At 47.6% G+C, this 26,911-nt stretch overlaps 1 protein-coding gene across 6 annotated transcripts in view; it reads left to right on the top strand.

Moving 5' to 3' along the window:
* TRIO (trio Rho guanine nucleotide exchange factor) overlaps positions 1–26,911 on the top strand; it is a 326,106-nt gene that overhangs the window by 190,815 nt on the left and 108,380 nt on the right. For all 6 annotated transcript variants that reach the window (XM_036020253.1, XM_028515627.2, XM_036020255.1 and 3 more), the window contains exons 12-21: positions 1,621–1,790; positions 2,778–2,952; positions 7,201–7,396; positions 8,226–8,392; positions 10,263–10,382; positions 12,240–12,431; positions 12,872–13,021; positions 17,168–17,282; positions 21,144–21,259; positions 24,331–24,453. In XM_036020253.1, coding sequence (XP_035876146.1) covers positions 1,621–1,790; positions 2,778–2,952; positions 7,201–7,396; positions 8,226–8,392; positions 10,263–10,382; positions 12,240–12,431; positions 12,872–13,021; positions 17,168–17,282; positions 21,144–21,259; positions 24,331–24,453 — 1,524 coding nt within the window. The remainder of the gene's footprint in view (positions 1–1,620; positions 1,791–2,777; positions 2,953–7,200; positions 7,397–8,225; positions 8,393–10,262; positions 10,383–12,239; positions 12,432–12,871; positions 13,022–17,167; positions 17,283–21,143; positions 21,260–24,330; positions 24,454–26,911) is intronic.

Raw genomic sequence — 26,911 nt, 5'->3', positions numbered from 1 at the left:
GGCGAGGATGCGGAGGAATCGGAACTCGCACACACTGCTGGTGGGGATGGAAGTGGTACAGCCACTTGGCAAAACAGCTTGGCAGTTTGTTAAAAAGTTAAGCACATACCTGCCATATGCTCTAGCCACTGTCCACCCAGATAGGTGCCTAAAAGATAGAAAGCGTAGGTGTGTGCAGAGACCGTACACAGGTGTTTTGAGCAGCTGTGTTTGTAATGGCCAAGAGCTGGGAATAGCCCAGCTGTCATCCACAGATGAGTGACAAATTGTGGGATATGTGCAAAATTGAGTGCTTCTCAACAATGAAAAGGAACGAACTGTTGATGCACCAATAGTATGGATGAGTCTCAAAACAATGATGCTGAATGAAAAAAGCCAGCCCCCCTCCCCTGCAAAAAGAGTATAGTATACACTGCGTAATGCTGCTTATATGATTTTTAATTGAGAGCAGAGACGATTTCATGGGCAGGTACACACGTCAAACTTTTAGCCAACTGTACGCTTTGGATACGTGCAATTCATCGTGTGGCATTTACACCCCAGAAAAGCAGTTTTCAAAAAGGATGCATGTAGAAATGAGACGAAATGCACAAAGTAACTTGTTTTAGTGAGTGCACTTGTGCTGTGTGAGCCATCAAGGCCGGCATGGTTGGGCAGTGGCAGGGACACCTCTGGGCGCCATGTCACCGCAGCTCAGGCAACAGCAGCTGCCGGAGATGCACACGTGTAAGGTGCTGGAGGTGATTCTTACATCCCCGAGGAAGCAGGAAGCATCTTCTCCACTCACAAACCACTTCCAAGCCACCAGGGCCCATTCGGTTTAATTAACTGTCTTTTTTGGTTCACTGAATGGCTCCGCAGGGACCTGGAGGAGTTGCCGACTTCCCAGAAACAGGCGGAGTGCTCTGCTCCCACCAGACCTGAAGCCAAGTTGTCTTAGCCGTCCAAGCCCGGGGACACATTTTCAATGGTGGTGACAAAGGAGTTGTTTAAGTGGTTTCAGTTATGCCCGCTCTTTCCATGCAGACACTGAGCTGTGCCCGGTGGAACTTGTTCTGGCTGGGCGCGGTTACCTCGCAGTGCCATATCCGGATCCCCTGCCAGGCCCGGTGATGGGTTTATTCCACCACATGAAGTGCTTCCTTTTCTGAGGATTGCGGAGTTCCCGTGTCTGTGCAGTGGCTTAATAATTAATAATGCATTGTAATGCTCTTGCTAAAAATAAAATAAAAACCATCCTGAAGACACGGGAAAGAAAGTCCATTGCGTGTAGCAGATGCTTCCGTTGTTGGAGGGGGTCTTCTCAGATTTCTGTTGCGCCCAGACTGAGCCCAGGAAGAGTGGCAAAGCCTGGCTTTCTGTCCCTTTCTTTTTTCCTTTCAGCGACAGTCCCCTTCGGCTCTCTGCCTGTTCACTTTCTCACCACGCAGAGGTTGCATACTGTGTTTTTTTGTGCCTCTTCTGCTGGCTCTCAGGCTGTTTGGGGTACTTCTCCCCCCTTCCCTCCTCCCCAGGGCAAGCTGCCACCATTTCCCTCCCCGCCCGTCATTCCCAGCCTCCACACGGGGCCTTCCCCGGTGGTGGAGCGGGGCTCGGCCTCACTGGTCTCTCCTCCCCCAGCTGTGGACATGGCTGGAGGAGCTGCAGAAGGAGCTGCTGGACGACGTGTACGCCGAGTCCGTGGAGGCTGTGCAGGACCTCATCAAGCGCTTCGGCCAGCAGCAGCAGACGACCCTGCAAGTGACCGTCAACGTGATCAAGGAAGGGGAGGACCTCATCCAGCAGCTGAGGTGAGCCCGCTGCCCTGTCCTCTGGCCTGAGCAGACACTTTGAAATGCCACCAGCGGTTTCCCCTTCCCCTCACTTTCTGGAAGAATTGGCTATAATTCATTGTCCAGCTACGTAGGGAACAAATAGCATCTGTGATACAATAGAGAGTAGCTTCTTTTTTTTCTCCCTTACAGTTTTTTTCTCTAATTGTTCTCATTACAGCATTGACTAATAAACCTTCCCAGAATTCAGCTTTAACTCCAGATTAATTTAAACCCCCTAGGACTGTGTCCTTCAGGCCCTGAGTGACCTGTCTCTCTAGAGTGTGGTGGGATGTCCCCCTTCTCAAAGTTGTGGCCCGGGCAGGCCAGGCTTCGGGGTGACACCTGTCTCTCGTGGCAGGAAGAGGGGACAGTACTCTGGGGCCGGAAGCAAGTTCCTTTTATTGGATCACAGGGACCGTTTATGTAAATGTCGTCTCCCGACTCTGTTACTCAGAGGCCGGTTTATTGAATCCTTGGCAATAACTTCACGTGATGCCAATTTTGCAGAGTCAGGCAAAAGTTACTTGACAGAGACTTAATTGATGCATCAAAGTTTAACCTCTCATCGCCAATATAACCACCCTTTATAGTAAACAGGTGTGAGCTATTCTTTCTCCTTAAGGAGAGAACTGGCTAGAAATGGTACGCTGCTGAAATGATTAGGTTTTCTTACTTAGTCGTTAGATTTTTTTTATACGAGCGACTGGGAGGAAATGGGAAATTCTTCGGTGCGTCCTCAGGTCTGGAGCATTGCTCAGAGGAGGAAGCCGCTGTTGTTCTGCGGGAGGGGCGGCCCGTTCCATTTTCTGAGACAAGCAGTCCTGCTTCCTGCTGGCCTTCTTCCCCCGCCCCCCACCCCAGCCCTGAGCCTCCTCCGGATCTGGTGTCTGACACTGAGACCTGCTCCTCCAACTCCTGTTTGTGTCCGTGCAACCCCCGTTCCCCTGCTCTGCTCCCTCGCAGGGACTCCGCCATCTCCAGCAACAAGACCCCACACAACAGCTCCATCAGCCACATCGAGACGGTGCTGCAGCAGCTGGACGAGGCCCAGGCTCAGATGGAGGAGCTCTTCCAGGAGCGCAAGATCAAGCTCGAGCTCTTCCTGCAGCTGCGCATCTTTGAGAGGGATGCCATTGACGTGAGTGTTCCCATGCCACGCCTGTGTCCGCCAGGGGGCCCCCTGCGTCCCCTCCCGGTCCCCTGCCCGGCTCCCTTCCTGGATCCTCTCCCTTGGCCTCGGCATGAAGAGGAGAGAGGAGGGGAAAACGATCTGCCTCAGCAGCTTGAGGGGAGCTGGGACCACAGCCGCTCCATCTGAGGTTGAAACCGGTGGAGGCAGAGGGGACAGCGGGGTCCCCATTGCCCAGCAGGATGGAGCAGGGCCAGGTGGAGGGGGATCGAAGGCAGAGCTTCTGACAACAAGCACATCTCACCACTCCGTTCACTGCACAGCAGCACGTGGCTGTCCACGAAGCAGGGCGCACAAGCTCAAGGCAGGGAGCCTCTCCCCTTCCCGCCTTCCCCGGGCTTCCCCTCCTCCCCTCGCCCTTTCTTCTCTGTCCAAGCCTAGGAATGAGCTAAGCATGTGGTGATAGCATCTTAGGGAGTAGAAAACCCAATTTTTATTTCCCACAGAAGTGTTCTCAGATGGTCTGTAATTCTTACTTAAAACTTGGCTTTTACACTTTATGTGTGACTAGGAGAAGGCAGTTCAGGTTTCTTTTTCTTCAGAAAAAAAAAAAAAGGAGTGTGGTTCTTAATTCTGTGCCAGGGGAGGTCGCTTTTGTTTTTGAACTTGATGAAGTGCAAAGCAGAAGGAAGTATTATTGGACGGCACCACGTCTGTCTGTGAAACACGATGAAAGGAACCAAAACTCACTTCAGTCTGGGAGGCCGGTTTCCTGGGGTCTGCCCCTCAGCCCCACAGAGCGGGTGGCAGGGACAGGTCACCCGGGAGGTCCCCGTGACTGCGACCAGGGTGCATAGAGGATACTCTCTGCACATTTTTGTCTTGTCCTGGGTTTCGAATAGTGCCTTGAGGGCACGTGGGCCCGGACCCTCAGTGCTACCACAGGCAGAACAATGGCAAGGCTCTGTGGAGCCCCCTGCCCGAAGGGGGCCTGTCTGCGGCCCAGCTCGGAGAGCCGCGTGCCGTGCGGGGCCGGGCCAGGCCCCGTGTAGGCCTCTTGCGGGGTCTTTTGTCATGTGCTTGTCTAAACTCCCATCACTATTTTCCTGAAAGAAAGGCCTTCTTGGCCGTGTTCGTTATCATCATCATCACCATCAGTTAATGACAAGAAAAGCATTAACCCCTGCACATGTCCTTGGTTTAAAAAATATTCCTCTCAGAGTCTTGACCTGTAAGTCCACTTGGAGCCACGTGGCCGAGAATTGCTGTGGCCTCAGTGGATTCGGACCCAACACACCTGGGCCCAGCCTGCAGCCTCGTGGGAGCAGGGGCCCCAGCCGCCTGGTTTCTTCTCTGACCTCTGCTTCGGAGGAATTGCCTTTGTAAATTCAGCTGCTTATTAAATAGTTGCAGTTACAGGGACATAAAACAATCTGAAGCGTTACTTGAAGTTTTTCCTTCTGGGACGTTTGGATATGGGGGGGAGGAAAATTGGCTTCACTTGTATTAATGGCACTTAAAAGGGGGAAAATTAATTGCGTTTCCACTTTCACTGAACCAGTGTTAAAAGTAGAGACCAGGAACCCGGCACGTGCATTCCCCCCACACTAAAGCCCAAGATCCCAGTTGGCCTCAGCAAAGCCAGGGTGCCAGGCTAAGGGCAAGTGCTAAGATATAGTTTAAAAGCTTTGAACATGTCACATCCTTAGAGCCTTGTTTTCCTTGAATGGTCCTGAAACGTGAAAATCTGAGCAGTCACGGTTTCAGCTGGGAAGATGCCTCGTCTCACCGCCCATGGGAAGCATGGAGTTACGGTGTTGGTAGACATTCCTCTGTTACTTGGCTAGTTTTTTTCAAGTCTTCCATATCTCTGTATGTCAGTCGGAGTAGCAGCTCCGTGTCTCAAGGGTGGATAGAGATTTCTGTGGCTTAGGATATTGCTATTTCAGCCCCCAGATAGCCAAGTAAAACCTGCTCCGTTGACGGAAGAACATGGTAATTACTACAGCATCCTGTGACAGGTTAGGTATGGGAGGCACTCCTCATTATATGTGTGTTTAGGAAGAAAAATTTAGACTCAAAATATTCTGGGAGAGATTTGAAAAAATTGTTTCCAGGATATTTCTCCAAATAATCGATATTCAAAAATGACTTCCACTTTCTTGAACTTTGTTTTTGGCACAGATTTCTTTGCTGGCCTGTGTGGCTCACAAGCTATAATGCTAGCCTTCGTACAGGACCGTTCCGATGACCCTTTGATCGTGGCCACTGCCAGGGTTTCTTTCTGCCCAGGGAGCATGTTCAGACCCTGCTGGTTTGGCACGCTGCCCCTGGTCTGGTATCCGTTACCGGAGGGTGTGTGGTCTGGGCCCGACGGGGCTCCATGAGGCATTGTCACCGGTCCGTGTCTTCCCACCACACACACCTCAGTGTCTTCACCCTCAGTGCCAGGGAACAGACCTTAGGAAAGAAAATTCCCCTTAGAGAGAAAGATTAAAATCATGGTAATTTTTTTTTCCTAACAATGTTTTTCTCAGTGGCGTTTGGTTTATGTCTAGTTGATATTATTTAAACTTGTTAATTTATAAATAAGTACACCTTCACAAATTAATGTAATGGACGTGTTGCCTGCAGGCCCCTATAATGAAAGAGTCAGGAAGATTTGTGCAGTGGGAGTTTGGGGAAGCTGCAAGTTTGGTGTCATTTCCCATCCCCTCGCTGGGTTCTGTGCACACGCTCACCTTCACCAGTTTTCATAGTCATTTGCCTACTGCTCCTGTGGGTGAAGGAAAGTGGGACCCGTGGGAAATGTTATTCCTTTCAAGTTGATTGTATAATATTCTTCCACAAGAAGTTTTTTCCTCCTTTTTGGATCTTATACTTTTACTCTTAATTTCTTAAAAAGTATGTTATAATGTCCTGGCTGGCATAACTCAGTGAATTGAGTGCGGGCTGCAAATCAAAGTGTCGCAGGTTCGATTCCCAGTCAGGGCACATGCCTGGGTTGCAGGCCATGACCCCCAGCAACTGCACATTGATGTGTCTGTCTCTCTCTCTCTCTCCCCCCTTCCCTCTCTAAATACCTACACAAAAGTAGTGAAGACAGTACAATAAACTGCGTGTCCCCCAAATTCAACATCATTTTGCCCCCTCGCTTCGGGTATCCCTTCTTTTGTCTTTGTTGAGCTCTAGTACTTTAGAGAAAATCTTGGTCAGCCTATCATTTCACCCTGAAGACTGTCCTAGTAAATGAGGCCAGTCACTTACATAGCGTCAGTGCACTGCCCACCTCCCCATCTGACAGCCATGCTGATGGTCCTGTGACACCAGCCTCTGTGCAGATTTCTGCAGGTGCCTAGGAGTCAGGGGCTGTGCGGGGTCTGCACCTGCATTTGCTGCTCAGCCCTGTCTGTTACCCGGGGTTGTCTCTCCCCCCGCCCCTTTCTCCCTCCATGCCATGACTTGTTGGAAAGCTTCATTAGTTGTACGATCCCCCTTTCTGCATTTGCTCACTTGATTTCTTCCAGGTTGTTTAGTTGTTTTTCTCTCCCTGGTATCTCCTGTAAACTTAGAAGTCAGATGTAAAGACCTGATGAGAATTCAGGTTCTGTGTTTGGGCAAGACTGCTTCACCAGGGGGTATATCCTAGCTCCTCCCATCAGAAGGCATGTCCTGTCTGGTCCCGCCCCTCCAGGGAGGCTCAGATTGGTCTGCAGGTTTAGGAGGTGGCAGCCTGATCTGTTGTGGGGTTCCCCATCAGCCTTTCTCTTGATGGTTTACCGTGCACTGATGGTCATTACCCATTTTACTAGAATTTCAAACAAAATTAGAATAAAATGTTCTGATTTTATAATTTTTTCTACTTTTAAATAGATTTATCCACAAAGGGGAACTTTCCTTTACCATTAAATGCTTATATAATTTTCTTCTATAGTTAAATAATTTTTAGGATAAAGATTAGTTCCCTGTCATTGGAACCAATACTTTTTCATTTAATGTTTGGCTTTAAGCTCTTCTTTTTTTTGAAGCATCATTAGGAAATAATACATTTTTAAGTATATTTAATTCAACTGTGGTGATTTTTAATTTTTTAGTGTCTAATCATCCCATCTTTGGCCAGTGGGAGCCCCTTCAATTAGCTTGTGTCCTTTTCACATGATCACATGAGTCCGTGTCTTCCTTACTTGGCACGGAAGCTGTTGCAACAGATATTTATTTTTTAAGCCTTGATCCTAAACAGAGATTTTCCTCTGTCAGATCATCTCAGACCTCGAGTCTTGGAACGATGAGCTTTCTCAGCAGATGAATGACTTTGACACGGAAGATCTCACAATAGCGGAACAGCGCCTCCAGCACCACGCAGACAAAGCTTTGACCATGAACAACTTGACCTTTGATGTCATCCACCAGGGGCAGGACCTCTTGCAGTATGTCAATGAAGTGCAGGCCTCTGGTAAGAAGTGCATTCCGTTCTGTGTCAGCTGTGGCTTCTTCCTGGCCCCGTGGGGAATCGTATAGTTTGTTTCCATGTGGCGACTTGAAGGTTCAGCTGGCCCCTGCGATGCAGGTGCTGTAGATAGCTGCTCTTCAAAAGAAAACATTTTGCTTCCACCGACCCCCTCCCCAACGTAATACAGTCACATCCAACATCACAGTCAGTGCTCTTACCCTTAGTATTCTTAGGTGTTATTTTAAGTAGCATGAACTTTAACTTTATAAATGATCTATTTACTGTATCTCCCTGAACAAAATGTAAATCCGAAGAAAATATTTTCACATTCTGTTTTTCTTAATATATGTTTTACCAGGAGATGGCACTGCAGGCTCAAAAATGTAGAGAGAACTCCAGTGTTAGAAACTTAGCTACAACCTGCATAGCACATTACTAATTTTACACAAATCGTACTGTTAAATGCTTTCTAAAAAGTAAACTAGGTATACAGCAGATAACACAAACAAGCCAAACTTCACTCATTTATAAAGGATGTCACATTTTCACAGTTATTATAGGAGAAGCAGACTAACAGGAAATGGGTTTAATGTGGTTGGCTAGACACTATTACATTTGGCTTTAACACGTCAAATACACTTTCTGAAGCACGTCTGCATACTCCAGGGTAGGGGTAAATACTCCGCTTCTGGCTGTGACCTTGAACTTGGCCTTCAGAGTAATGGCCTCGCCCCCGCTGGGCCCACGATTCACACAGGTAGACTGGCGTTCACCCCTTAAGAACAAATTGAAATGCTAGTTGAACTCTAGGGCTTCCGTCTGGTGTCCGCAGGTGTGGAGCTGCTTTGCGACAGAGATGTAGACATGGCCACCCGGGTCCAGGACTTGCTGGAGTTTCTTCACGAAAAGCAGCAAGAACTGGACTTAGCGGCGGAGCAGCATCGCAAGCACCTGGAGCAGTGTGTGCAGCTTCGCCACCTGCAAGCGGAAGTGAAACAGGTAAACAGTGCTGGATGAGAGCCAGCTGACATGGACTTCGTGAAGGGTCTGGTAATTGGGACGTGGAAGCCTTGGGAAAGTTTGGCTCTGACCAGAACCCAGCTGCCCTGATAGGTGATCCAGCACCCCCCCGCCCCCCCAAAGCCCACAGCTGTGTGTTCTCGCTGCAGGGGAAACGGGCTTCACCGCCCAGCGGGCCCTTGAGAGGAATGTCCATTTAGCTTGTTTTGTTATTGCCACTCTCTTGCTTGAAACCCTGCACACGTTGCTTCCTGGTCCAACTGGCTGTATGGTTTTCCTGCTAATTACGCTGTTACAAATCTGGACTAGATCACAGGCTGTGCATATGCTAGGGTTTTCTCGTGTTGTCCATTCTGCCATATAGCAAGGCAAAATAAAGTGGAACCTTTGGAAGTGATCGCTTTTGGCTCAGAGCCCATGGGATTCCACACACACCCATATTCAGCATGTACGTGACATTTTATCTCATGCACAGCGAAACCACTGGATGCTGGCACAATGCAGGGACAGTGTGGCTTTGTGGCAGATGCGGAGAAAAGCACATGTTAATCTGATTGGAGGGGCCTTGAGGTGCCCCCAGACCGCCAGTGGTGTGGTGCGTAAGTGGGCAGCACTCACATTAAACATTAAAGCAGGTGCGTTATTGAACAGAGATCTTGAAAAGAGTGCCTGCTGATCTCCTGGGTAATGAGTGAAGTATGTGACCTGCCTTTTAAAGAACAGCTAATAAAGTGTTCCTTCTTGCCAAAAATAAAACAATTTTTGAGAAAACAATCTGAGAAATAAAGGCATAGACTGACATATTCATTAGGAATTGCATTTTCCTAATGAGTAACAGAGTCCAAAAACAGTGGCTAAAAAAATTATTTCCTCACATACCGACTCAAAAGGTGGTAGGATTGCTGGTGTCCACTCAGCGGCCCCCTGATTTATTAGGCTGCGAGCTTGATAACATTGGCCTTTTTCTCATGGCTGCCAAATGGCGTTGTAGCTCTGACCATCACCACCATGGTCCAGACATCGGGAAGGGGAAAGCATAACAAGAAAGAGGCAAGATATGTATCAGAAGAACATTTTCACAAAACCCCCCAGTGGTGGGTGCTTTGATTTCATTGGCTGGAATTACTATGTCGTGTCTGTAGCCAGGCTGTAGTAGGGGACAAGAAGTGGTTTTGTTTAAAGCCATCCCCAAAAGTGGGAGACTTCTGAGAAAAGGAGACAAGGAAAATCGGTAATGAGTGGTCTCTGGCTCAAGTAACTACCGAATGGCCTTCCACAGCCTCTGTGACTTCTGCAGCCAGAGTTGACCTGTCTTTGTGTATGAAGTTGAGACTCTTGTGGTGTGGCCTTAAGCACTATGGTACAGCTTCATTCACACTTTGGTTGTTGTGCCATTTAATACTGATGTTAAATTGGAAAATTTGTTATTGATATGAAATAGTTCTTTTATCAAGCAGTTTGCCAATTTTGCATTTTCATTAGGACTGAAAGGAATGAAAAAATACTTCTTTTATATTATCAGAGAATTCTTCGTGGTAATAGGGTTTCTAATGTGTGATCCTCAGTCTGCTTTGACCTGTGGACTAATAACCATCCTCTAGACCCTCTCTCTACCTCCCAGCTCCCATTTGCAGCTAAAATAACAGGGTTCATTTAAAAGGGCAGCACTTATGATCACGCACTGCTGCAGGTTATCAGGCTGATGGCCGTAGGGTCCTAAGAAAACCAGCACTTTGTAGCTGATGTTCGCATCATGACCACCTTGCTAGCTTGGACCGAGTTGCTGCTGGCCCACAGGCTGCCCAGGGAAAGGCCGCTGCTTGGAGTAGTACCCTGTGTAACATTTCAGGTGCTGGGCTGGATCCGCAACGGAGAGTCGATGTTGAACGCAGGGCTCATCACGGCCAGCTCGCTGCAGGAGGCAGAGCAGCTGCAGAGGGAGCACGAGCAATTCCAGCATGCCATCGAGGTAGGAATGCTTGGCTCGCCTCTGCATTGGGTCTTTCCAGCCTGAAGGGGAGCCTGCTAATCCCCTCATGTGTCAAGCAAGAACAGGGCCAGCGGGACCCAAAACGGCAGTGCTTACAAATCAACAGTTTATACCAGGGAAAGGCCGCAGCCTGGTGACTGCAGTGGAGAGGCTGTGCACGCCAGCCAGCAGAGCCTCACTGCAAGGGTCCCCAAGGCCCGCTGAGACAGCCCTGGCAGGAGGCACCTTCCTGGGTCGGGAGCCTGCACCCAGGAGCCCAAGTTGGCATCCGGGCTGAGGATTTCCTATATTTTGCCGGTGCCGTAGGCACATCCCTGCTATGTAAGCAGCTTTAGCCAAACAGAGCGTTCCGGGCGGCTCCCCACGGCCAGGCACAGATCACACTTCACTGTTCCCGACAGACCGCTCTTCTGAGCCTGGCGAAAAGCGCTCCCCCTGATCGTGGGGGGCGGTGCCGTGCCCACTCCAGGCCCACTCAGACTCACTCTCACAGCAGGGAGATGACTGCTTTCGGCTTTCCTGGGTAGGGGGGCAGTAATAATTACGACAGGCGGTCTCAAGATAAAGTGAAAGGTGAAGGAGCATTTCATTACAAAAAACTTGCTTCCCTCTCTCTTTACATATACAGGGTCTGGCAGAAGTAACACCTGCTTGAGTATGGTTGGTAGGGTAATAATGTGAGTGTAATAATTTATAGTTTTAATTTGAACATTTCACCTAAAATGTCATATTGTATGCTTGAGTGCAATATTGTTATGTTACAGAATTACATGCTTATGATTTTGTAATAAAAGTTTATAATAAAAAGGGTCGTTATTTGTGCCAAACCCTGAATATTGTCAACCAGAGAAGGAAGCCCCAGGAATTACTATGAATTTATTCCCTAGATTAGTTTTTAACTAACCAGTACCATGGACACCCGTTAACACCTCTTCTTGCAGCCCAGACCCCAGGAATCTTTTGAAATGTGCGCACTGTGCCAAGTGATTTCTATTAATTAGGGTGTCAGAGCACATCCTGGATCTGGTGTAAGGACTATATTGGGTAGAGTTTTATGGAATCACTAGTTCAGTTCCTTTGCAGATGCAATGTAAAATGTGGCTATTGTTAAAATAATAAAAGAGTCTGTCCTTGGAGATGCTCCTGCTGCCCTGCCTGGCGGTGCAGGTCTGCAAGAGAGAGCCCGGCCCCTCGGCCCCTCCCACGGTCTCCCAGTGAGGAGGTGAGAGCGGGGGTCTCAGGGGTCTTCCCAGACTGTCATGTTATTTTGGTAGGTTCACTATGGCACGGACCTCCAGAGAAAACAGTTCATTTATTCTTCGCTTTTCATTAAGTTTTTCTTTAAAAAAATCAATAGTTCTTGAAAACTTTTTATACTGGTCCAGAGTTAAAGTCGAAAATGAAAATAAGAGTACTCACTTTGGCCCCCCTTTTTATCCACTTGTTCATTTGCCTGCAGCTGCTATTATGAGAAGGATCGATGGGAATAATCAACTTGGAACATTTCAACAGCTTTTTCAGAACGTTGGCTGTGAAAGGTGCTCCTGCTCTCTCGAGCTGAGCACCCCACTGCTGCGGCCTGTTCTGGAAAGTCCTCGTGCGCTTCATCCTTCATTAGGTCGTTTAAATAGAAACAGTCGTTGCCAGAAACGAGAACTTTAATTTTTTTTTTAACTAAACTATCTGCTGTGTTTTTAGAAGTGTCCTAACCCGTGTTAACTGAGGTTGCTTCTGTGAAAGCAAGCAGTGCAGAAGCACTGCGGCCCGCCCGGTTCCCTTCCAGCACGTGCATGACGCCCCTGTTAAAGGAGCCCCCCTGTCGCTGTCCTTCCGTAGAAAACGCATCAGAGCGCACTGCAGGTGCAGCAGAAGGCCGAAGCCATGCTGCAGGCCAACCACTACGACATGGACATGATCAGGGACTGTGCCGAGAAGGTGGCCTCTCACTGGCAGCAGCTCATGCTCAAGATGGAAGACCGCCTCAAGCTCGTGAACGCCTCCGTCGCCTTCTACAAAACTTCGGAGCAGGTAGGGAGCGGGGGCTCTGGCCCTGGGCCCCCCAACTGACGTTTTATTTTGAGCTTAATTGCAGTGGACAGCTCAGTCTTTAACTCCTTGGTCATGATGGAACCAGCCAAGTCCAGGTCCAGCTGAGAAGAGAAGCTGTTCTTCAAAGATAATTTTTGCTTACCTTAGGTATCAAACAAAGCACAAGAAGGTGCCCCTTTTCCTCTCATTTAACTATGTGGCCTGAAAGACAGGAAGGTCAGCTATTATTTTGTCCTTATTCCACATGCCCTGCATCTGTCCTCATGTAAGACAGAGCCCTGGTTCCTTCCAGTGGCCTTGGCCCTCGGGCTGGCACTTTTGTGCCCAGAGCCCGACTGGAAACGCTCCCCAAAGATGCAGGTTCGTGCCCTGAGGTGCCAGCAGGCCCCTCTGAGCCTGGACCTTGCTTCTGCCCACAGGTCTGCAGTGTCCTCGAGAGCCTGGAGCAGGAGTACAAGAGAGAGGAGGACTGGTGTGGCGGGGCCGACAAGCTGGGCCCCAATTCCGAGACGGATCACGTCACTCCCATGATCAGCAAGCACCTTGAACAAAAGGAAGCATTCCTGAAGGTACGCGCCGGCTTTCAGGGGGCCGCTGCCTCACTGAGCAGTGTGCACAGATCCGGGGGGGGGTCTTCTGAAGGGGTGCGAGCGCTGGCCTGTCAGAGAACCGTGGGTGCCCCCAGGCCAGGCACACGTGCCGTCGTTGCTCTCCAGGGGCAGTCCCGCACACCCCACGGCTCTCCCCCGGTGTGGAAAGTAGTCCGGGCCGTGTCGCGTGGGCAACAGGTTAGTTGTTCAGACAAAATCTTAAAAATGTTTTTGTTATGTATGTTGTCTTTCTAGTGTTCACAGAGAAAGCTAGAAGGCTGTGAATTAAAAACAGGTGAAAGTCATAATGCCAAATGATTCTGGACAGAGAGATTGAGTTGGTGAACCACAAATGCCTTAAATAAAATAACCTTCCTTTGGAAGGTCACTTCTCAGGAACAAAGGCTGTACCTCAGAAGATACGTGAGCCCAAAGCAGGAACACCTCTTGTGATTTACAGGATCAGTTTCTGTTACTTCCTCCGGAAGTGCTTCCTGCAGGAGAAGTTGAGTGCAGTGTGCGCCAGGCTGTAAGGTTTACCTCTGAGAAGCTTTAAATGAGGACTTTTCCAGGCCTGCTGTGTGTGTGTGTGTGTGTGTGTGTGTGTGTTTACTTTTCTGTTTGTGCCTCAGTCACTGATGTGCTTTCAGACAATGAAACTTTAAACAGTGGCCGGAGTGTTTTTAGTAGCATTGACATCGAATGTTTCCACGCTGCACTCTTTTCCTCTTGCAACAGATTTTCTGAGGATCTTGCTGGCACTCAGACATGTTGAAAACCGGTGTGGTGTTTGCTGTTTCGCTGTTGCTTTATTAAAGTTTAGTTTTCCTCATTACTGGAGCATTCGGACCTCTCTGACACTATTTCCTGTTACATCTAATAATTTCTGTTTCATTTCTGAGGTGACGGTCCATCCCGAAAGGGAAAGCTATTGTTTAGTCTGGGAGAATAAATGGTAATTCCCTGAAAATTCTTACCTGGTGTACTGACTTTGAGCTTCCACCCCAGTGATTTTCTGTTGAAGCAAATCAGGGCAGGAAAGCAGCTGTAGCTTCCCCGGAGTCGCTGACTGCAACTGTTTCAAACGGGACCGGGAAGTCCCGCTGTGCTTGTTGCTCTTCAGGTTTGGGAAATGCCAACCAGTGTTCGATGTTTTGACTTAGAATCATAGTTTGCCCTCTCTTTCTGGGCTCCACTTAGTGCAACACAAAATTGAACACTATGTGGTTAATGTCATGAAGAAAGATTTCGGTAAAATTAAAAAGCAAAAATAATCACAGGCCTGTTTGGATTCCTTTGGTCACTAGAATTCTGTAGTGTTTCTCTACAAGATGCCTTTCAACATTTCATTATGGCAGTTTAAAGATGCGTACAAAACTAGAGAGAGGAGAGAGAGAGAGAACCCCGTGCATCTCACCCGGCTTCAGTGACCATCAACATACAGGCATGTGCCTGACCTCATGGGGTCGTTTTACATTCTAGACCTTACCTCATTTTATTTGCAAACATGTTGGCAAGTATCTAAACATTAAATTACACTGTTCTAAAACAACCACAATACCACTATCGAATCGTAAAATTAATAATAACTTATTTCATGTAAAATCAAAGAGTTCAAATTTTCCTGATTGTCTTGCAAGTGCCTTTTTATACGTGGTTTTAATCAAGATCCAAACAAGGTCCAAACATTGATTTGATTAGTACGCCTCTTAAGTCTCTCTTCGTCTAAAGCCACCCTTTCTTTCATTACCATTTGTAATTGAGGAAGTAAGTTTTTCATACTCTGGGGTGTTTCCCACTTTTCTGATTTTGGTGAAAGCACCTTCCCAGAGTCTCTGAATTTCTCTTAGGTTGAAAGCCTTGATCGGCGTCAGGTGTGAGTGTGTGTGAGTGTGTGCACATGTGTGTGCACTCAGCACACCCGATGGGTGGTGCTTGCACTTCCCATGCTTTGCGTCAGGAGGCACACAGGCCCGCTTTTCTTTTTGTCTCTGCAGTGTGAGGGTCCATCAGTGCCTCAGACGTGCTGAGTCCAGCTCACCTGTGACACGCTTCCCCACCAGCCTCTCACCTAATGGGTTTTGTAGCCACTGGTAACATCACTCCTTAGGCGTTGCAAAATGATGATGCTCTGCCATGCTCTCCTCCTTGATTAGCTAGGATTGTTACCCCTCAGCTGTTAGGTTCATCTAAAATAGAGTTTACGTAGAAAAGGCACGGTACGTGCTTGGCTCTTTTAGACTCAACAGTAGAGATGCAGGGTATATTTTTAGCTTAATTAAAAAAAAATGTGTTGTAGCTCCATCCATCTATGGGAAAGGCCTGGAAACAGTGACCTACCCAATAATAATGCACACCCCTCGTGCCCAGATTGTGGTCTCTCAGTACCACTTACCACAAGAAGGAGGCAGAGCTCTTTGAAGAAAAGATTAATTCCAGATCTGGGGCAGGAAATGTGTAAGGTATTTCCTATTCAAATATAATCAATGTGGGTTTTTTTCCTTAACTTCTTCCACTTCATATTTATATTCTATTTCTCTTACTGAACTTCTGTTTTTTTTAATACATTAATAAAATTACTTATTTGGTTTTGTGGGGGCTAAAACATATTAATGCTTTCTTCACTTTTCTAAGTTCTTCTGGCTGAGCTAATAACCAAGTTAACAGAGACAGATTACACAGGAGAAAATCCAAGCTTAATACTCGTGCATGGGGAGTTCACATAGACGTGATAAATCCATGAAAATTCCAAAGACAGCGAGGCAGCGATGAGTATACGTGTATAAGGCATTTTGGACAAAGGAGAAAAGGGTGGGAGATGAATATTCGATTTCAGAGGTGAGAATGGGCGGTTTACAGGTGGTGGAGGGAGAGTGGAACTCATAGTGGGGAAATCCTTGCTAAGTGACTCAAACAGTGGCACACACGGGGTATTTACTTATTATTTATTCTATTTTAGTTGTCCCAATTTTTCACCTTTTGCCCCCTCTACCCAGCCTACCCCTCTGTCCCTACACTCAGACCCCTCTCCATTGCCCATGTCCATGGGTCATGCATACATGTTCCTTGACTGGTCCCTTCTGCTTCCTCCCTCCCCCCTCCCCTTCTCCCCTCCTCCCCTCCCCTCCTCCCCTCCTCCCCTCCCCTCCTCCCCTCCTCCCCTCCTCCCCTCCCCTCCTCCCCTCCTCCCCTCCTCCCCTCCTCCCCTCCCCTCCTCCCCCAGCTGTCAGACTTTTGCTTATTTCCATGTCTCTAGTTCACATGGGGTATTCAGCTAATAGGCTCCTACCTGAAACCTTCTATTTACCATACTTAATTCATATTAGGTGAACGAAACATCCTAAGATTTCCTTTCTGAAGCATCTCAGTCTATCTTTCTTGGGCAGAAAAGGGGGGAGGGCCAAAGGTTCTTTCTGAGTCTTTCATTTGTTAATGATCAGTTTAAAATCAGTATCCTCAGAAAGTAGCTTCAGGGTGGTAGAATTTTGGTCCCTTCGGTTTATAAACATGTGATATTAGTTATCTGTTACCAAAATAACACCACATTACAAACCACCCCCAAATTTGAGGGCTTAAACCAGGGATTGGCACACCGAGAACTGAAAGTAAATCCATCCCCCCCAGTCATCCTCAGATCATCCACGGCCGCTTTCCTCCACGGTGGTGGGTCGAGCAGAGGCAGCAGAGACACAGACTGTATGACTCAGAGGCCGAGAGCATTGCACTGCCTGCTGCTCACAGAAATCCAGGCCCGGCCCAGCCGGGGCCTCTGGCTCAGGGCTTCTCCCACGGCTGTGATTCAGGGGTTGGCCATGGATGTGGCTGCCTTGAGGCTGGCCTGGGTTGCTCTCTGTTCACTGGCTAACAGCTGCCCTCACCCCCTGCTCCCAGGCCCCTCCACAGGGAAGCTTACAACAGAGCAGCTGGCTTCATCAGAGCAAGGGCTCCAACACATGATTTTTGTCATCGAAATGTGCTTTAAACTATGTATTCTCTAAGCCACAGCTGGGTAGGTGAACACTTTCAGCAAAGGTGTGTGTTAGAGCCAACTCGTGTCCATGAGGACTCACAACTCCGTGTTTGTGTGAGTCAGGTTAACAGCACACCACTCCCCATTGCTCTTAGGCTTGCACGCTTGCGAGGAGGAACGCAGACGTCTTCCTGAAGTACCTGCACAGGAACAGCGTGAACATGCCGGGCATGGTGACTCACGTCAAAGCCCCCGAGCAGCAAGTGAAAAGTGAGTACGGCCAGGACTTGGCCAGCCGACCCGGCCAACCAGGCGCGGGAGGAGCCGGGCGGGTGTGTTTGGAAGTCTTTGCCGGGGGCTTCACTTTATTAAACGCTCATTTCCGATGGTTAAAGTTCTTACTGAGTATCTTAGGTTAAGAATAGAATATTAAATACAGGGTCCAGCACAAATAATGTCCCTTTTTTATTACAAAATCTTTCATTACAAAGTCATAAGCATGTAATTCTGTAACATAACAATATCACGCTCAAGCACACCATATGACATCTTAGGTGAAATGTTGAAATTAAAACTACAAATTATTACACCCATATCATTACTCTACCAACCACACTCAAGCAGGTGATACTTCTGCTGGTCTTTGTATATAGACTCATAATTTACTGAATAAAGTTGAAGTATATAAACAGAAAAAACATGATTTAGGATGATATATATTGGCATTGACTATTTTGTTAAAGTAAGTAAAAATATTATAAATGGGGAAAAAATGAAAACCAGAGTTATCTATAAGCAAAATAAAGTGTTATTAATTTTACTATATAAGCATTATTAAGGAAAATTGCAAAATAATATAGTTTGATATCATTTGATAACATACATGTGTAAATACACAAAAAAATCTGGCAAAATTTATACTAAATGATAAACAGGATTGGTGTGGATGCAGGTGAAGAGGCCTTAAACTTCTACTCTGTAGAATTCTGACTATTTTACAGAGAAAATGCAGTCAGGTATTACATAATTTTAAGCTCAAATGTAATCATAGTTTTTGCAAATTCAATTGAAATGACATGGGAGTGGGTCCTGAGAAAATGGTGAGAGATGTTTACAGTAGCCTTGAGCTGAGTCCACATTCTGTCCGCGTGATCCTCACCTGGAGCCTGGCAGTCAGTCCCAGGGGAAACGGAGCATGCACAGCCGCACTCCTGCAGTGGAGTTTCACAGGGAAAAATTGCAACAACCAACCACCTAACTAATGATTCACCCCACACTTTTTAAAACATGATCGGCAAAAACTTTGTATATTGCATTCTCCTCCTTGGTGATCTGATTCATCTGCTGTCCCAGAAGGATTTCGTCTCACTTTGGTACAACCCTCAAAGCTCTACAGAAGAGATTTATTTACTTATTAGTCAGTGGGCTTTTCTCTTGGGAAAAATGAGTGACTAAGAGGCGCAGTCATTTTCAGCAGAAAGGAATCCTCATTGCCTGCAAGTTCTGTGCATTGGTAATCAGTTTCCTTGACTCATTTCACAGAAAAATCATTTCCTTTCTCTCATCTCTCAATATTGCTTTTGATTTTTGGGCATACTCTGCTCTAATTGAAGATGCTAGGAAGCTTTCTAGGTTGTACTAATTTGATACGTACATGCATGTGCGAGAGGGATGTATGTTCATGTACTCACTCACCAGATAATCATCATGCATTCACTAGTGTTTCTCTCCATGCTGTGTGCTGGGGAGAGTTAAAAAAGAAACGTTCTTTTTCTCTCACCATAGACTTGAGGACAGAAGGTTTATAGTGGGTCACTGCAGTAGATTCATGCAAGGATGACGGTGCCAGAGGAGAAGGTGCAGGCCGAGCAGGGTCAGCCCACGTGATCAGGGTAACCCTCAGGAGCTTCAGGCAGCCCTTGAGCGCCCCCCTGCTGGGCGGCTTCCATGCCCCAAGTCAGCCCTGTCCCAGGCAGAGACTAGGGAAATCAGAGAGCAGAAAAGACCCAGAGGTTTATGTTAATTTTCACATGTGATGTTTTTGTTTAAGAAGTAACTTAATTTTTTGACGAGCTTCAGATTTCGAAGTCTTACTCTGTTTTATGAAACTAGTTCACGTTTTCAGCAGAGTGAGGAGGATGCTCACAGACTCTTGTTTTGCACACAGTGCTCAGCCTACTGAGAACCCAGTGAGCGTTGGTGGGACACTTAGTGGAATTTTCCAGTACAGTGGGGTTATAGTCTAGTTACCATCTATTTGACTTGCAATTTCAGTCTCGGGACTTTTCTTTTGAAGTTTTTTTTTAATTGTTCTATTACAGTTGTCCCAAATATCCCCTGTTGCTCTCCCCTGCTCTGCTGGCTGTCCCCCTCTGCCCCCCACTGTTCCCACAGTCAATCTGCATGCTGTTTTCCATGTGCATGGGTCATTGTCATTTATACATGTTCTTTAAGCAGGCCCTTCCCCTTCTTTTTCCCCCTTAAACCCTCCCCACTCCCGGTCACTGTCAGTCTGTTCCTTGTTTCCACGCCTCTGGTTCTATTTTGCTCATTTGTTTGTTTTGTTCATTAGGTTCCTCTTACAGGTGAGATCATTCGTCGGAAGTTTTTTTATATGGTTATTTTATAAACTTCTGGAGTAAAACAGATTTACTGTAAAAAGTTTGAAAAGTGACAAATACATAATCCCTTTACTGGTGATAACCACTGTCAAGACTTTTTGTGCATCCTGTCTCGACACATAAGTCTAAATATGTGGAGAAATCTGAACATAGGTGGATTCTACTCACCCATCCTGCTTTTTTTTTTTTAACCAAAATGGGACTATATTTCCCTGCAATTTGCTTCAGTCACTTAGTAGTATATCTTAGTCATATTTTTGTATCAGATTTGAAGATCTGCCCTATTCTTTTTAATGTCTAGGATAGTGATTTCATAACTGATTTAATTCATCCCCCAGTTGCCGCACGTCAGTGTTCAGGCATCTGAGTACAAATCATTGTGGCTGCTTGTGTGAGCGCCATCCACCTGGAAGGTAAATCCTGGTTCAAGGGGACAAACACCTCAACGTCGCCCCCTATTGCCAGCTGCCCTCTGCCAGCACAGCCCTTGGGCTGTGCTCTGTCCTCCCTCAGTAAGAAGACAGGGGCCCGAGCGCCTCCCCGACCCCTCCTAGCACTGATGACAGCCCAGTGCTTGCCCGGAAAGGTGGCCGGAGACAGTCTCCTTGTTAGAGTGAGCTCACACTCGTTTCCATGTTTGGTGGCCACGTTTTAAAAATCATAAACTTCATGTTCTACAGATTGTTCATCTTTGTCTCCTGACTATTAAGTAAATTAGGTCAGTGTCTTATATTTTCCCAATACTTTTTCCTGTCTTTTTTGATTGGTATAATATTTTTATGGCAGTTATTGTTTGGTGATGACAGTCTTAATTTTTATGTAATCAGGGTTTTTTGGCCTTTGTCTACTTCATATTTTTTTTAAGAATACCTTTTATTTTCTTCTAATCCTTCACCACTTTGACATACATCCTTTAACGTGCGCTGAATTCCTTCTATATATGGGAAGGTTTCAATGGTCTTGAACGAAATAGCTAATACTGATGTTGGCAGACTGCCCAGCAGGGGAGGCAGCGTGGCCCACTGATCCCATGACCCTGAGGTCTTAGAGGCCAACTGTAACCTTAGCAGCGGTATCAAACTCATTTTCACCAGGGGCCACATCAGCCTCGTGGTTGCCTTCAAAGGGCCGAATGTAACTTTAGGACTGTGTAAATGTAACTACTGCCTGACAAGGGGCAAGGAGCTCGGCGCTGCCGCCAGGTAGAAACAAAGTGCCAGGCCGGATAAAACAAGGTGGAGGGTTGCATTCATCCCATGGGCCTTGTGTTTGCCACCTGTGCCTTAGAGGGATCTTGATCTTCCAGTGATAAATTGGGGTAAAAGACTTAAGGAGAGTTCTGGTTGACAGGCTCATTGGGAACACGGGACAAGCAACCAGTGTAGCCTGTGTAAAATCTGTCTTGCAGTGGCATTTGAATGAAAAGTCTCTTAAGTCAAAGTGAATGAGGTTTTGCGGGCATTGTCATCGATTGCAACACCAGCACGCACCTTTCTCTTCACTCTCTCAGATATCTTGAACGAGCTCTTCCAGCGGGAGAACAGGGTATTGCATTACTGGACCATGCGGAAGAGGCGGCTGGACCAGTGCCAGCAGTACGTGGTCTTCGAGCGAAGTGCCAAGCAGGTCAGTGTCACACCCGCTGCCCGGTGCCCTCCACCCTGTACTCAGACCTTGAGTCAGCAGTTTCAGAACCACTCTCTGATGTTCTGAACAGGCCGTGCCTTGTAGTTAACCTTTCGGCGTAAAAAGAAAACCCCACCACCTCAGGAAAGCGTGTCACTGGGTGATTTTGGCCCCCGGCAAGAATGTCACTCAGCTCACCTCCACTGTCGTGACCTCATTCATATTTAAGACAGCAGAGTACACGTTACGTATGATGATAATTTAGAGATCATTGTAGAGTCGAGGTGCCGTGCTTGTGTGAATACTGTGGGGGGTAGATTTGTTACGTGGCTGTATTTATGTGTTCGAGATAAAATGTTCTTCAGGTAAATTGATGAAAAATTAAGTAAGAAATGTGACCGTTTCTGACAGTTCAGTATGGTCAGAAACGTTCATGCATTTGCCTAGTGCAGGCACACTTACAGTGCCCCCCGCTCTGGAGTCACTTTGGGATGAAGTGCTCCTGCCTGAATGAAAGGGATGGAAGGTCATTTTAGGGGAAGTCTGTCGGACCCCTAACGTGAACACTGAGGTCCCTGTCACTTCTCTTTGGCCTTCACAGTGGCCTAGGAATCTGTGGAGCTGTCTCACATGCTCCATGTCAAGGAGCTTCGTCACCACGGTAACCATGCCAGACACAGACCGCCATCCGAATCCACCCGTCTGCCTCCTGTGTCCCTGTCCCAGAGCAGGCGTTTGCTGAAATCTTACGGCCTGAGACGATTGTATCTTCCTCACACGGTCTTCCCACTTAGGGAGCATATTTGTTCCCTGTGGGTGACTGTTACTCTCACGGTGGGTGGCCTCACTCCCCAGAGGCTGCTGGCTGGAGTTCATGCCTCGGCCTTTTCCTCGTCTTGGCTGACTTTACATTTCCAGCAGAGGAGGAAAGCAGTAGTATTTTTAATGTTTAAGTTGTATTTTCTTAACCTCTTATTTAAAAACAGTTCAATTCAACCATGTTTTAGATTTAAGGCAGCCTGACTTTGCTTCTAATTAGAGATTGTTTCATAATTCTCTCTCATATGTCTGTATTATTTCTCTGTCGAAAGACACTCATTCAGCTACACAGAACAGACCTGTAAATAATTCCCTCGACGGGGGTGATGTGTTGTTGCTTTCTCCTAAAGTCAGCTCATTTGCCAAATACAAAACCATTAAGTTTAGGCCACGACCGAGGGTGACCCCCCCCGGCCATGCGGACCTGTTGGGCTCTGTCCTGTGCCGTCATCACAATGCCATGGTCAGTGCCAGTTGCTCACAACAGACCCGTCTTTGAGGCCCCTGGCCGGTTGCAGTTCTCAGGGTGGCGCCCGGAGGTTCACTGGCTGCAGCCTCCCCCGTGGTGGAGAGCGGACTTCCTGCCCGGCCCTGCCCCCGGAGAGTGCTGCCCTCTGCTGTCTACACTGCCGCTGCCCCCTCTTCCTTATCTCCGCTTCTGCGTGTCGACTTTCTCCAGGGCTCAGCTGAGGCTTGCTCTTGTTTCTCTTTCCTCTCTTATCTTCTCTGTTGCTGTCTTACAGCCCTGGTCTCCATTTGTGGAGTCCAGACTGATAATCCCAGCCACTTTGTTGGCGCGGCTCCACTTTGGCCTCACGAGAGGCAGAAGTGGACTGAAGAGTTACTGCGCCCTGTGTCCCCTCATCTTGCAGGATGTGTGGTTCCCGACTCCTGTCTCCCACCTTCACCCCTTCATCAGTCCTGTAGGTGGAAACCACCCACGAGTGTCAGATCTGCCTGACTGTCTCGAGTCCAGAGCCAGCCGGGTCCTGTCTGAGCCTCTGGACCAGTGTGCTGGCTGGCGTGGCTCCTTCCCCTCACTCCAGTCCCTCTCCACACAGCAAGCCCCTGCCCTCCACAGCCTCACCTCCAGCCTCTCCCTGCAGTGGACCCAGCTCCCTCTGCTCAGGGCCATGGGGTGCTCCCCTTCACCCCCATACCCCACCCACCCTGCACAGTTTCTCTGCCTCCCTCCTGAGCCCATCCCTTCTCAGCCTGCGGGTCCCAGCTTTGCTACCCCTCTCCTGACCACTCTTCTAGGCAAGGTCTCCCCCTCTCGTCTGTCTTTGTGTGTCTTACTTCATCTCTCCCCCATTCCCGGTCCACAGCAGCAGGGTCTAAGCCGCTCTTTCCCTGGTGCCTCCTCACCCAGCACCTGACTCCATGGTAGGCACTCAGGTACCATTGGCTGTTTGGATAGAGAAGCCAGGGACCTTTGAATAAATTGACAAATGGCTTTCTGCCTTGATTCAGAGTCAATGTTAACATTGTTTCTGAGATGGGACAGGCACGCTCAGGCATAACAAACATAGATCCCCAGCCAATAAACTGCATGGTGAGTAATCTGGGTCATGGGCTTCTTTTTGTTTTTTCTCCTAAAGCACTATCCGTGCTGTGAAATATCCAAGAGAGACAGTAACGTTTCTGTTCCAATGCCAGCAAACGACGGTGGATAACTTCGAGATCTGAAGGGCAGATATAAAAGCTTCTAGTTTCTCATGCTGCTTTTCCATACATAGTGGAAAGTGTGCATGTTTAAATAAGTCCAATTTCACTTCAGCTATGTGGAAATGGAAGGAAAACACATAGCTACCATCTAACAAGGAAGAGCAGGTGCGTGAGAGCAGCGCCATCCCGTTGCAGGCTGACCCTCGCCGGCCCCCTTCTCTCCAGGTGTGGTCACCTCTCTCCTGCAGCTGGGAGGGTTAAGCCACGTCCTCTGCCAGCATTGCCCGGTGGCTCGTCCAAGGCGAATGTGACAGGTCCTCTGCAAGAGCCCTCAAAACAAGCAAAGTGGGTCCACGTCTGGGTGTTCACCAGACACAGGGATAGGGGGAAAAAAGGGTTGAAACTATACTTTTAAGTTTTAGCATCATGACCCTTAGTTCAGAAACTTGGCTGTCTGTGTCTCTGAGGGGACACTTCTCGAGGTACGCGGCCTGTGACCTCCTGTTTCCCCGAGATACTCAGCACTTCGGACCGCCTTCCCCACTGGTCACCCGTGAGCGTGTTTCTGTTCCCTCCCTGCCTAGGCTCTGGAATGGATCCACGACAATGGGGAGTTCTACCTGTCCACACACACCTCCACGGGCTCGAGCATACAGCACACCCAGGAGCTGCTGAAGGAGCACGAGGAGTTCCAGATAACCGCCAAGGTGCGTCCGATCAGTGAGTGGCCCATAGGTCCGCTCAGGTTTTTGCAGAGTAGCCCAAAACAGCGTGCTTTGAGTCAACAAAGTAACTCTCCAGAGTCTCATTTAAGAAATACTCTATGAAACAAGAAACAGGGTGGCCGAAATGGATTGTTACACATGAATTTTTTGGTACTTCTTACTGCCTTGCACACGTGCCCTCGGTTTATCTGTTCCCTTCGTTTATCTGTTTGCTGCTCTCTCTCTGATTTCTGCAAATCCTTCCCGTCTCCTTCCTTTGTATTGCTCTCGTGTCCTTTTCATTGTTATTCTCTTTTTCTTTCTGATTTCTTTTCCGTTTTCTGGGTACCGGCAGTTTTTCTGAAGCACCGTTAGGTGTTGCCAGCTGGACTTGAATTGTTCCGTGGGTGTTTTCTTTCCTCCCGGGAGTCAGTGGAAGTTGTTACAGTTGCAGCGTTTCCACTCAGCCCCGCGCAAGCCCGCACGAGCCGGCTGTGTTTGTTAGCCACAGGCTTCATGTCAGCGCCGTAGGTGGTGGTTCACAGGTTTGTGGAACCAGAGGCATTTTCTGTTTTCTCCCGGAAATCAAAATAAAACCGAACGCACCTCTGTGGCACAGGCAGTCTGTGGGAGGAGTTACTGGTTTCTCAGCAAATATGTGAGCGTCTCCACAGGGACCTGCGGGGCTCCCTCTGCCCCAGCCTCAGGGCAGTTTGCGACTCTCTCAGTCTCCTTCTTGGCCCGTGGCGTTCTTTTTGTTTAAGTTTTTGAATATAATTTAATATAATATTTTCATAAGTGCCTCTGTTTTCCATGATAGATTGAGTTATTAGAAAAAGCTAACAATTAAATTGATGAGCAGAATGTCTCAAGTTAAATAATATTCTTGGTTAAAAAGAAGTGTCCCTATAAAGTAAAGAGATTGTTTTGTGTGTGTGAGTCGCCCTTAACTTGGCTTGAAAACATGTCAAAGAGGAATTTTTTAATCGTTTGGGATAAAGACAGCTACTTTGTGTTCTGTTTATTTGTACTTTTTTATGTTTTCTGTAACGGTTTCTGACTCCTCCTCTTCTTCCCAGCCCTCCACTCCCAGTTGCCCCGCACCCCTAGTCCAAGCTCTAAGCTAATTTCCTTCCACTCAGCCTCTGGGTACCAGGCACCCACAGCCCCTGGCTCTGTCCTGAAGAAACATGTAGTCTAGTGCAGGTACAGACAGACTGACCACTGCAGGGCCGGTGAAGAGACCTGGCCCTTCATGGGGCGCCGTGAGCATTGGGTCGGGGGCTAGGGGGCAGGCGCAAGCAGGCAGGCAGGCAGGCAGGCAGGATAGCCTTGCCATGATAAGAAGAATCGTGGGCACCCAGAGGGGAGCCAGCCTGTCCTGCCTCTGCAGGTAAGGATCAAGCCTCTTCCTTCCTCTGGATGCAACACTGTGGATGTTAGCTGTGGCATCTTCATTTTTGTTCATGGTGGGTTCATAAATGACAGTTACTGTGGGCATGGTATGATCTGCATTTCTTTCTCTGAATATCCTTTGAACATAAAGGTATGGAAAAAATACTTAAGTTAGCACTCAGAGATAGATGTAAGAATTGTCCCTTTTCACGGACTGAGAGTTTCGGTAAAGCTCCACTCTGCAGGCTGCTCTGCGTGGCCACACAGCCTGTTCTCTGCACAACTCCGGGGGCCGCCGTGCACACAGAGTGCGACGTGCATGTCCCTGTCTGGGTTGGAGGAGCATGACAGCTTTGTTCCCACTGGAATGTGTATGAAAGGGTTTTCCTACTACTCTTAAATTTTTGGTTTCCTCAACTTTGGAGGACTGGTGGAAAAATGAGCAGTAAACAGGCATTATTTTTTGCCCTTGTGTTTTATCTTTTAAAAAGTGTCTAAAACCATAGATTACATCTGACTTTCTGTTTCACGAATATACAGAGCTGTTTCTTTCATTGGATATATTGATGAGAGGAACTGGTGGGTTTTGAAAAAAATACCCTTCACCTTTTTTTCTTAGCAACGTTTTTTTGTTTGTTTTCTGGCTGCCTTTCCATCAGAAAGTACCTGTTTTGGTGCTTGGAGATGTAGTTTAGTTTCTGCTGTTGATACTAGGCTACTTTCTTGTTTGTCCTCTGTCACCCTGTGAGACCATCTTCTAAGAAGTCATTTTTCTCCTGTTATATAAAGAGAATCCTTCACTCTGACAGGACGATCTTCCAATCCAATTGTTACAGCAATGAGTACTGCAACACTTTTAGCGCTAAGGAAAATAAAGCCTCTCCTCACTAAACAGCTCGATTCATTTGTAACTCTGCGTGTTAAAATACATTCCTGTAATCAGCATCAGCGCATTGGTGTTGCATGCCAGCAACTGGTCTGTTTTGTGATGTTACACAAACACCGAAATCTTCCTGAAATTTCTTGCTGTTTTGTTTTCTCTTTTAATGTGGGTAAGCTGCATTAT

This window comes from Phyllostomus discolor, chromosome 3 (genome assembly GCF_004126475.2).
Source record: "Phyllostomus discolor isolate MPI-MPIP mPhyDis1 chromosome 3, mPhyDis1.pri.v3, whole genome shotgun sequence".
In the NCBI taxonomy this organism is placed as follows: Eukaryota; Metazoa; Chordata; class Mammalia; order Chiroptera; family Phyllostomidae; genus Phyllostomus; species Phyllostomus discolor.
Note: the sequence above shows the minus strand (reverse complement) of the source record. Positions and strands in the feature narration are given on the sequence as shown.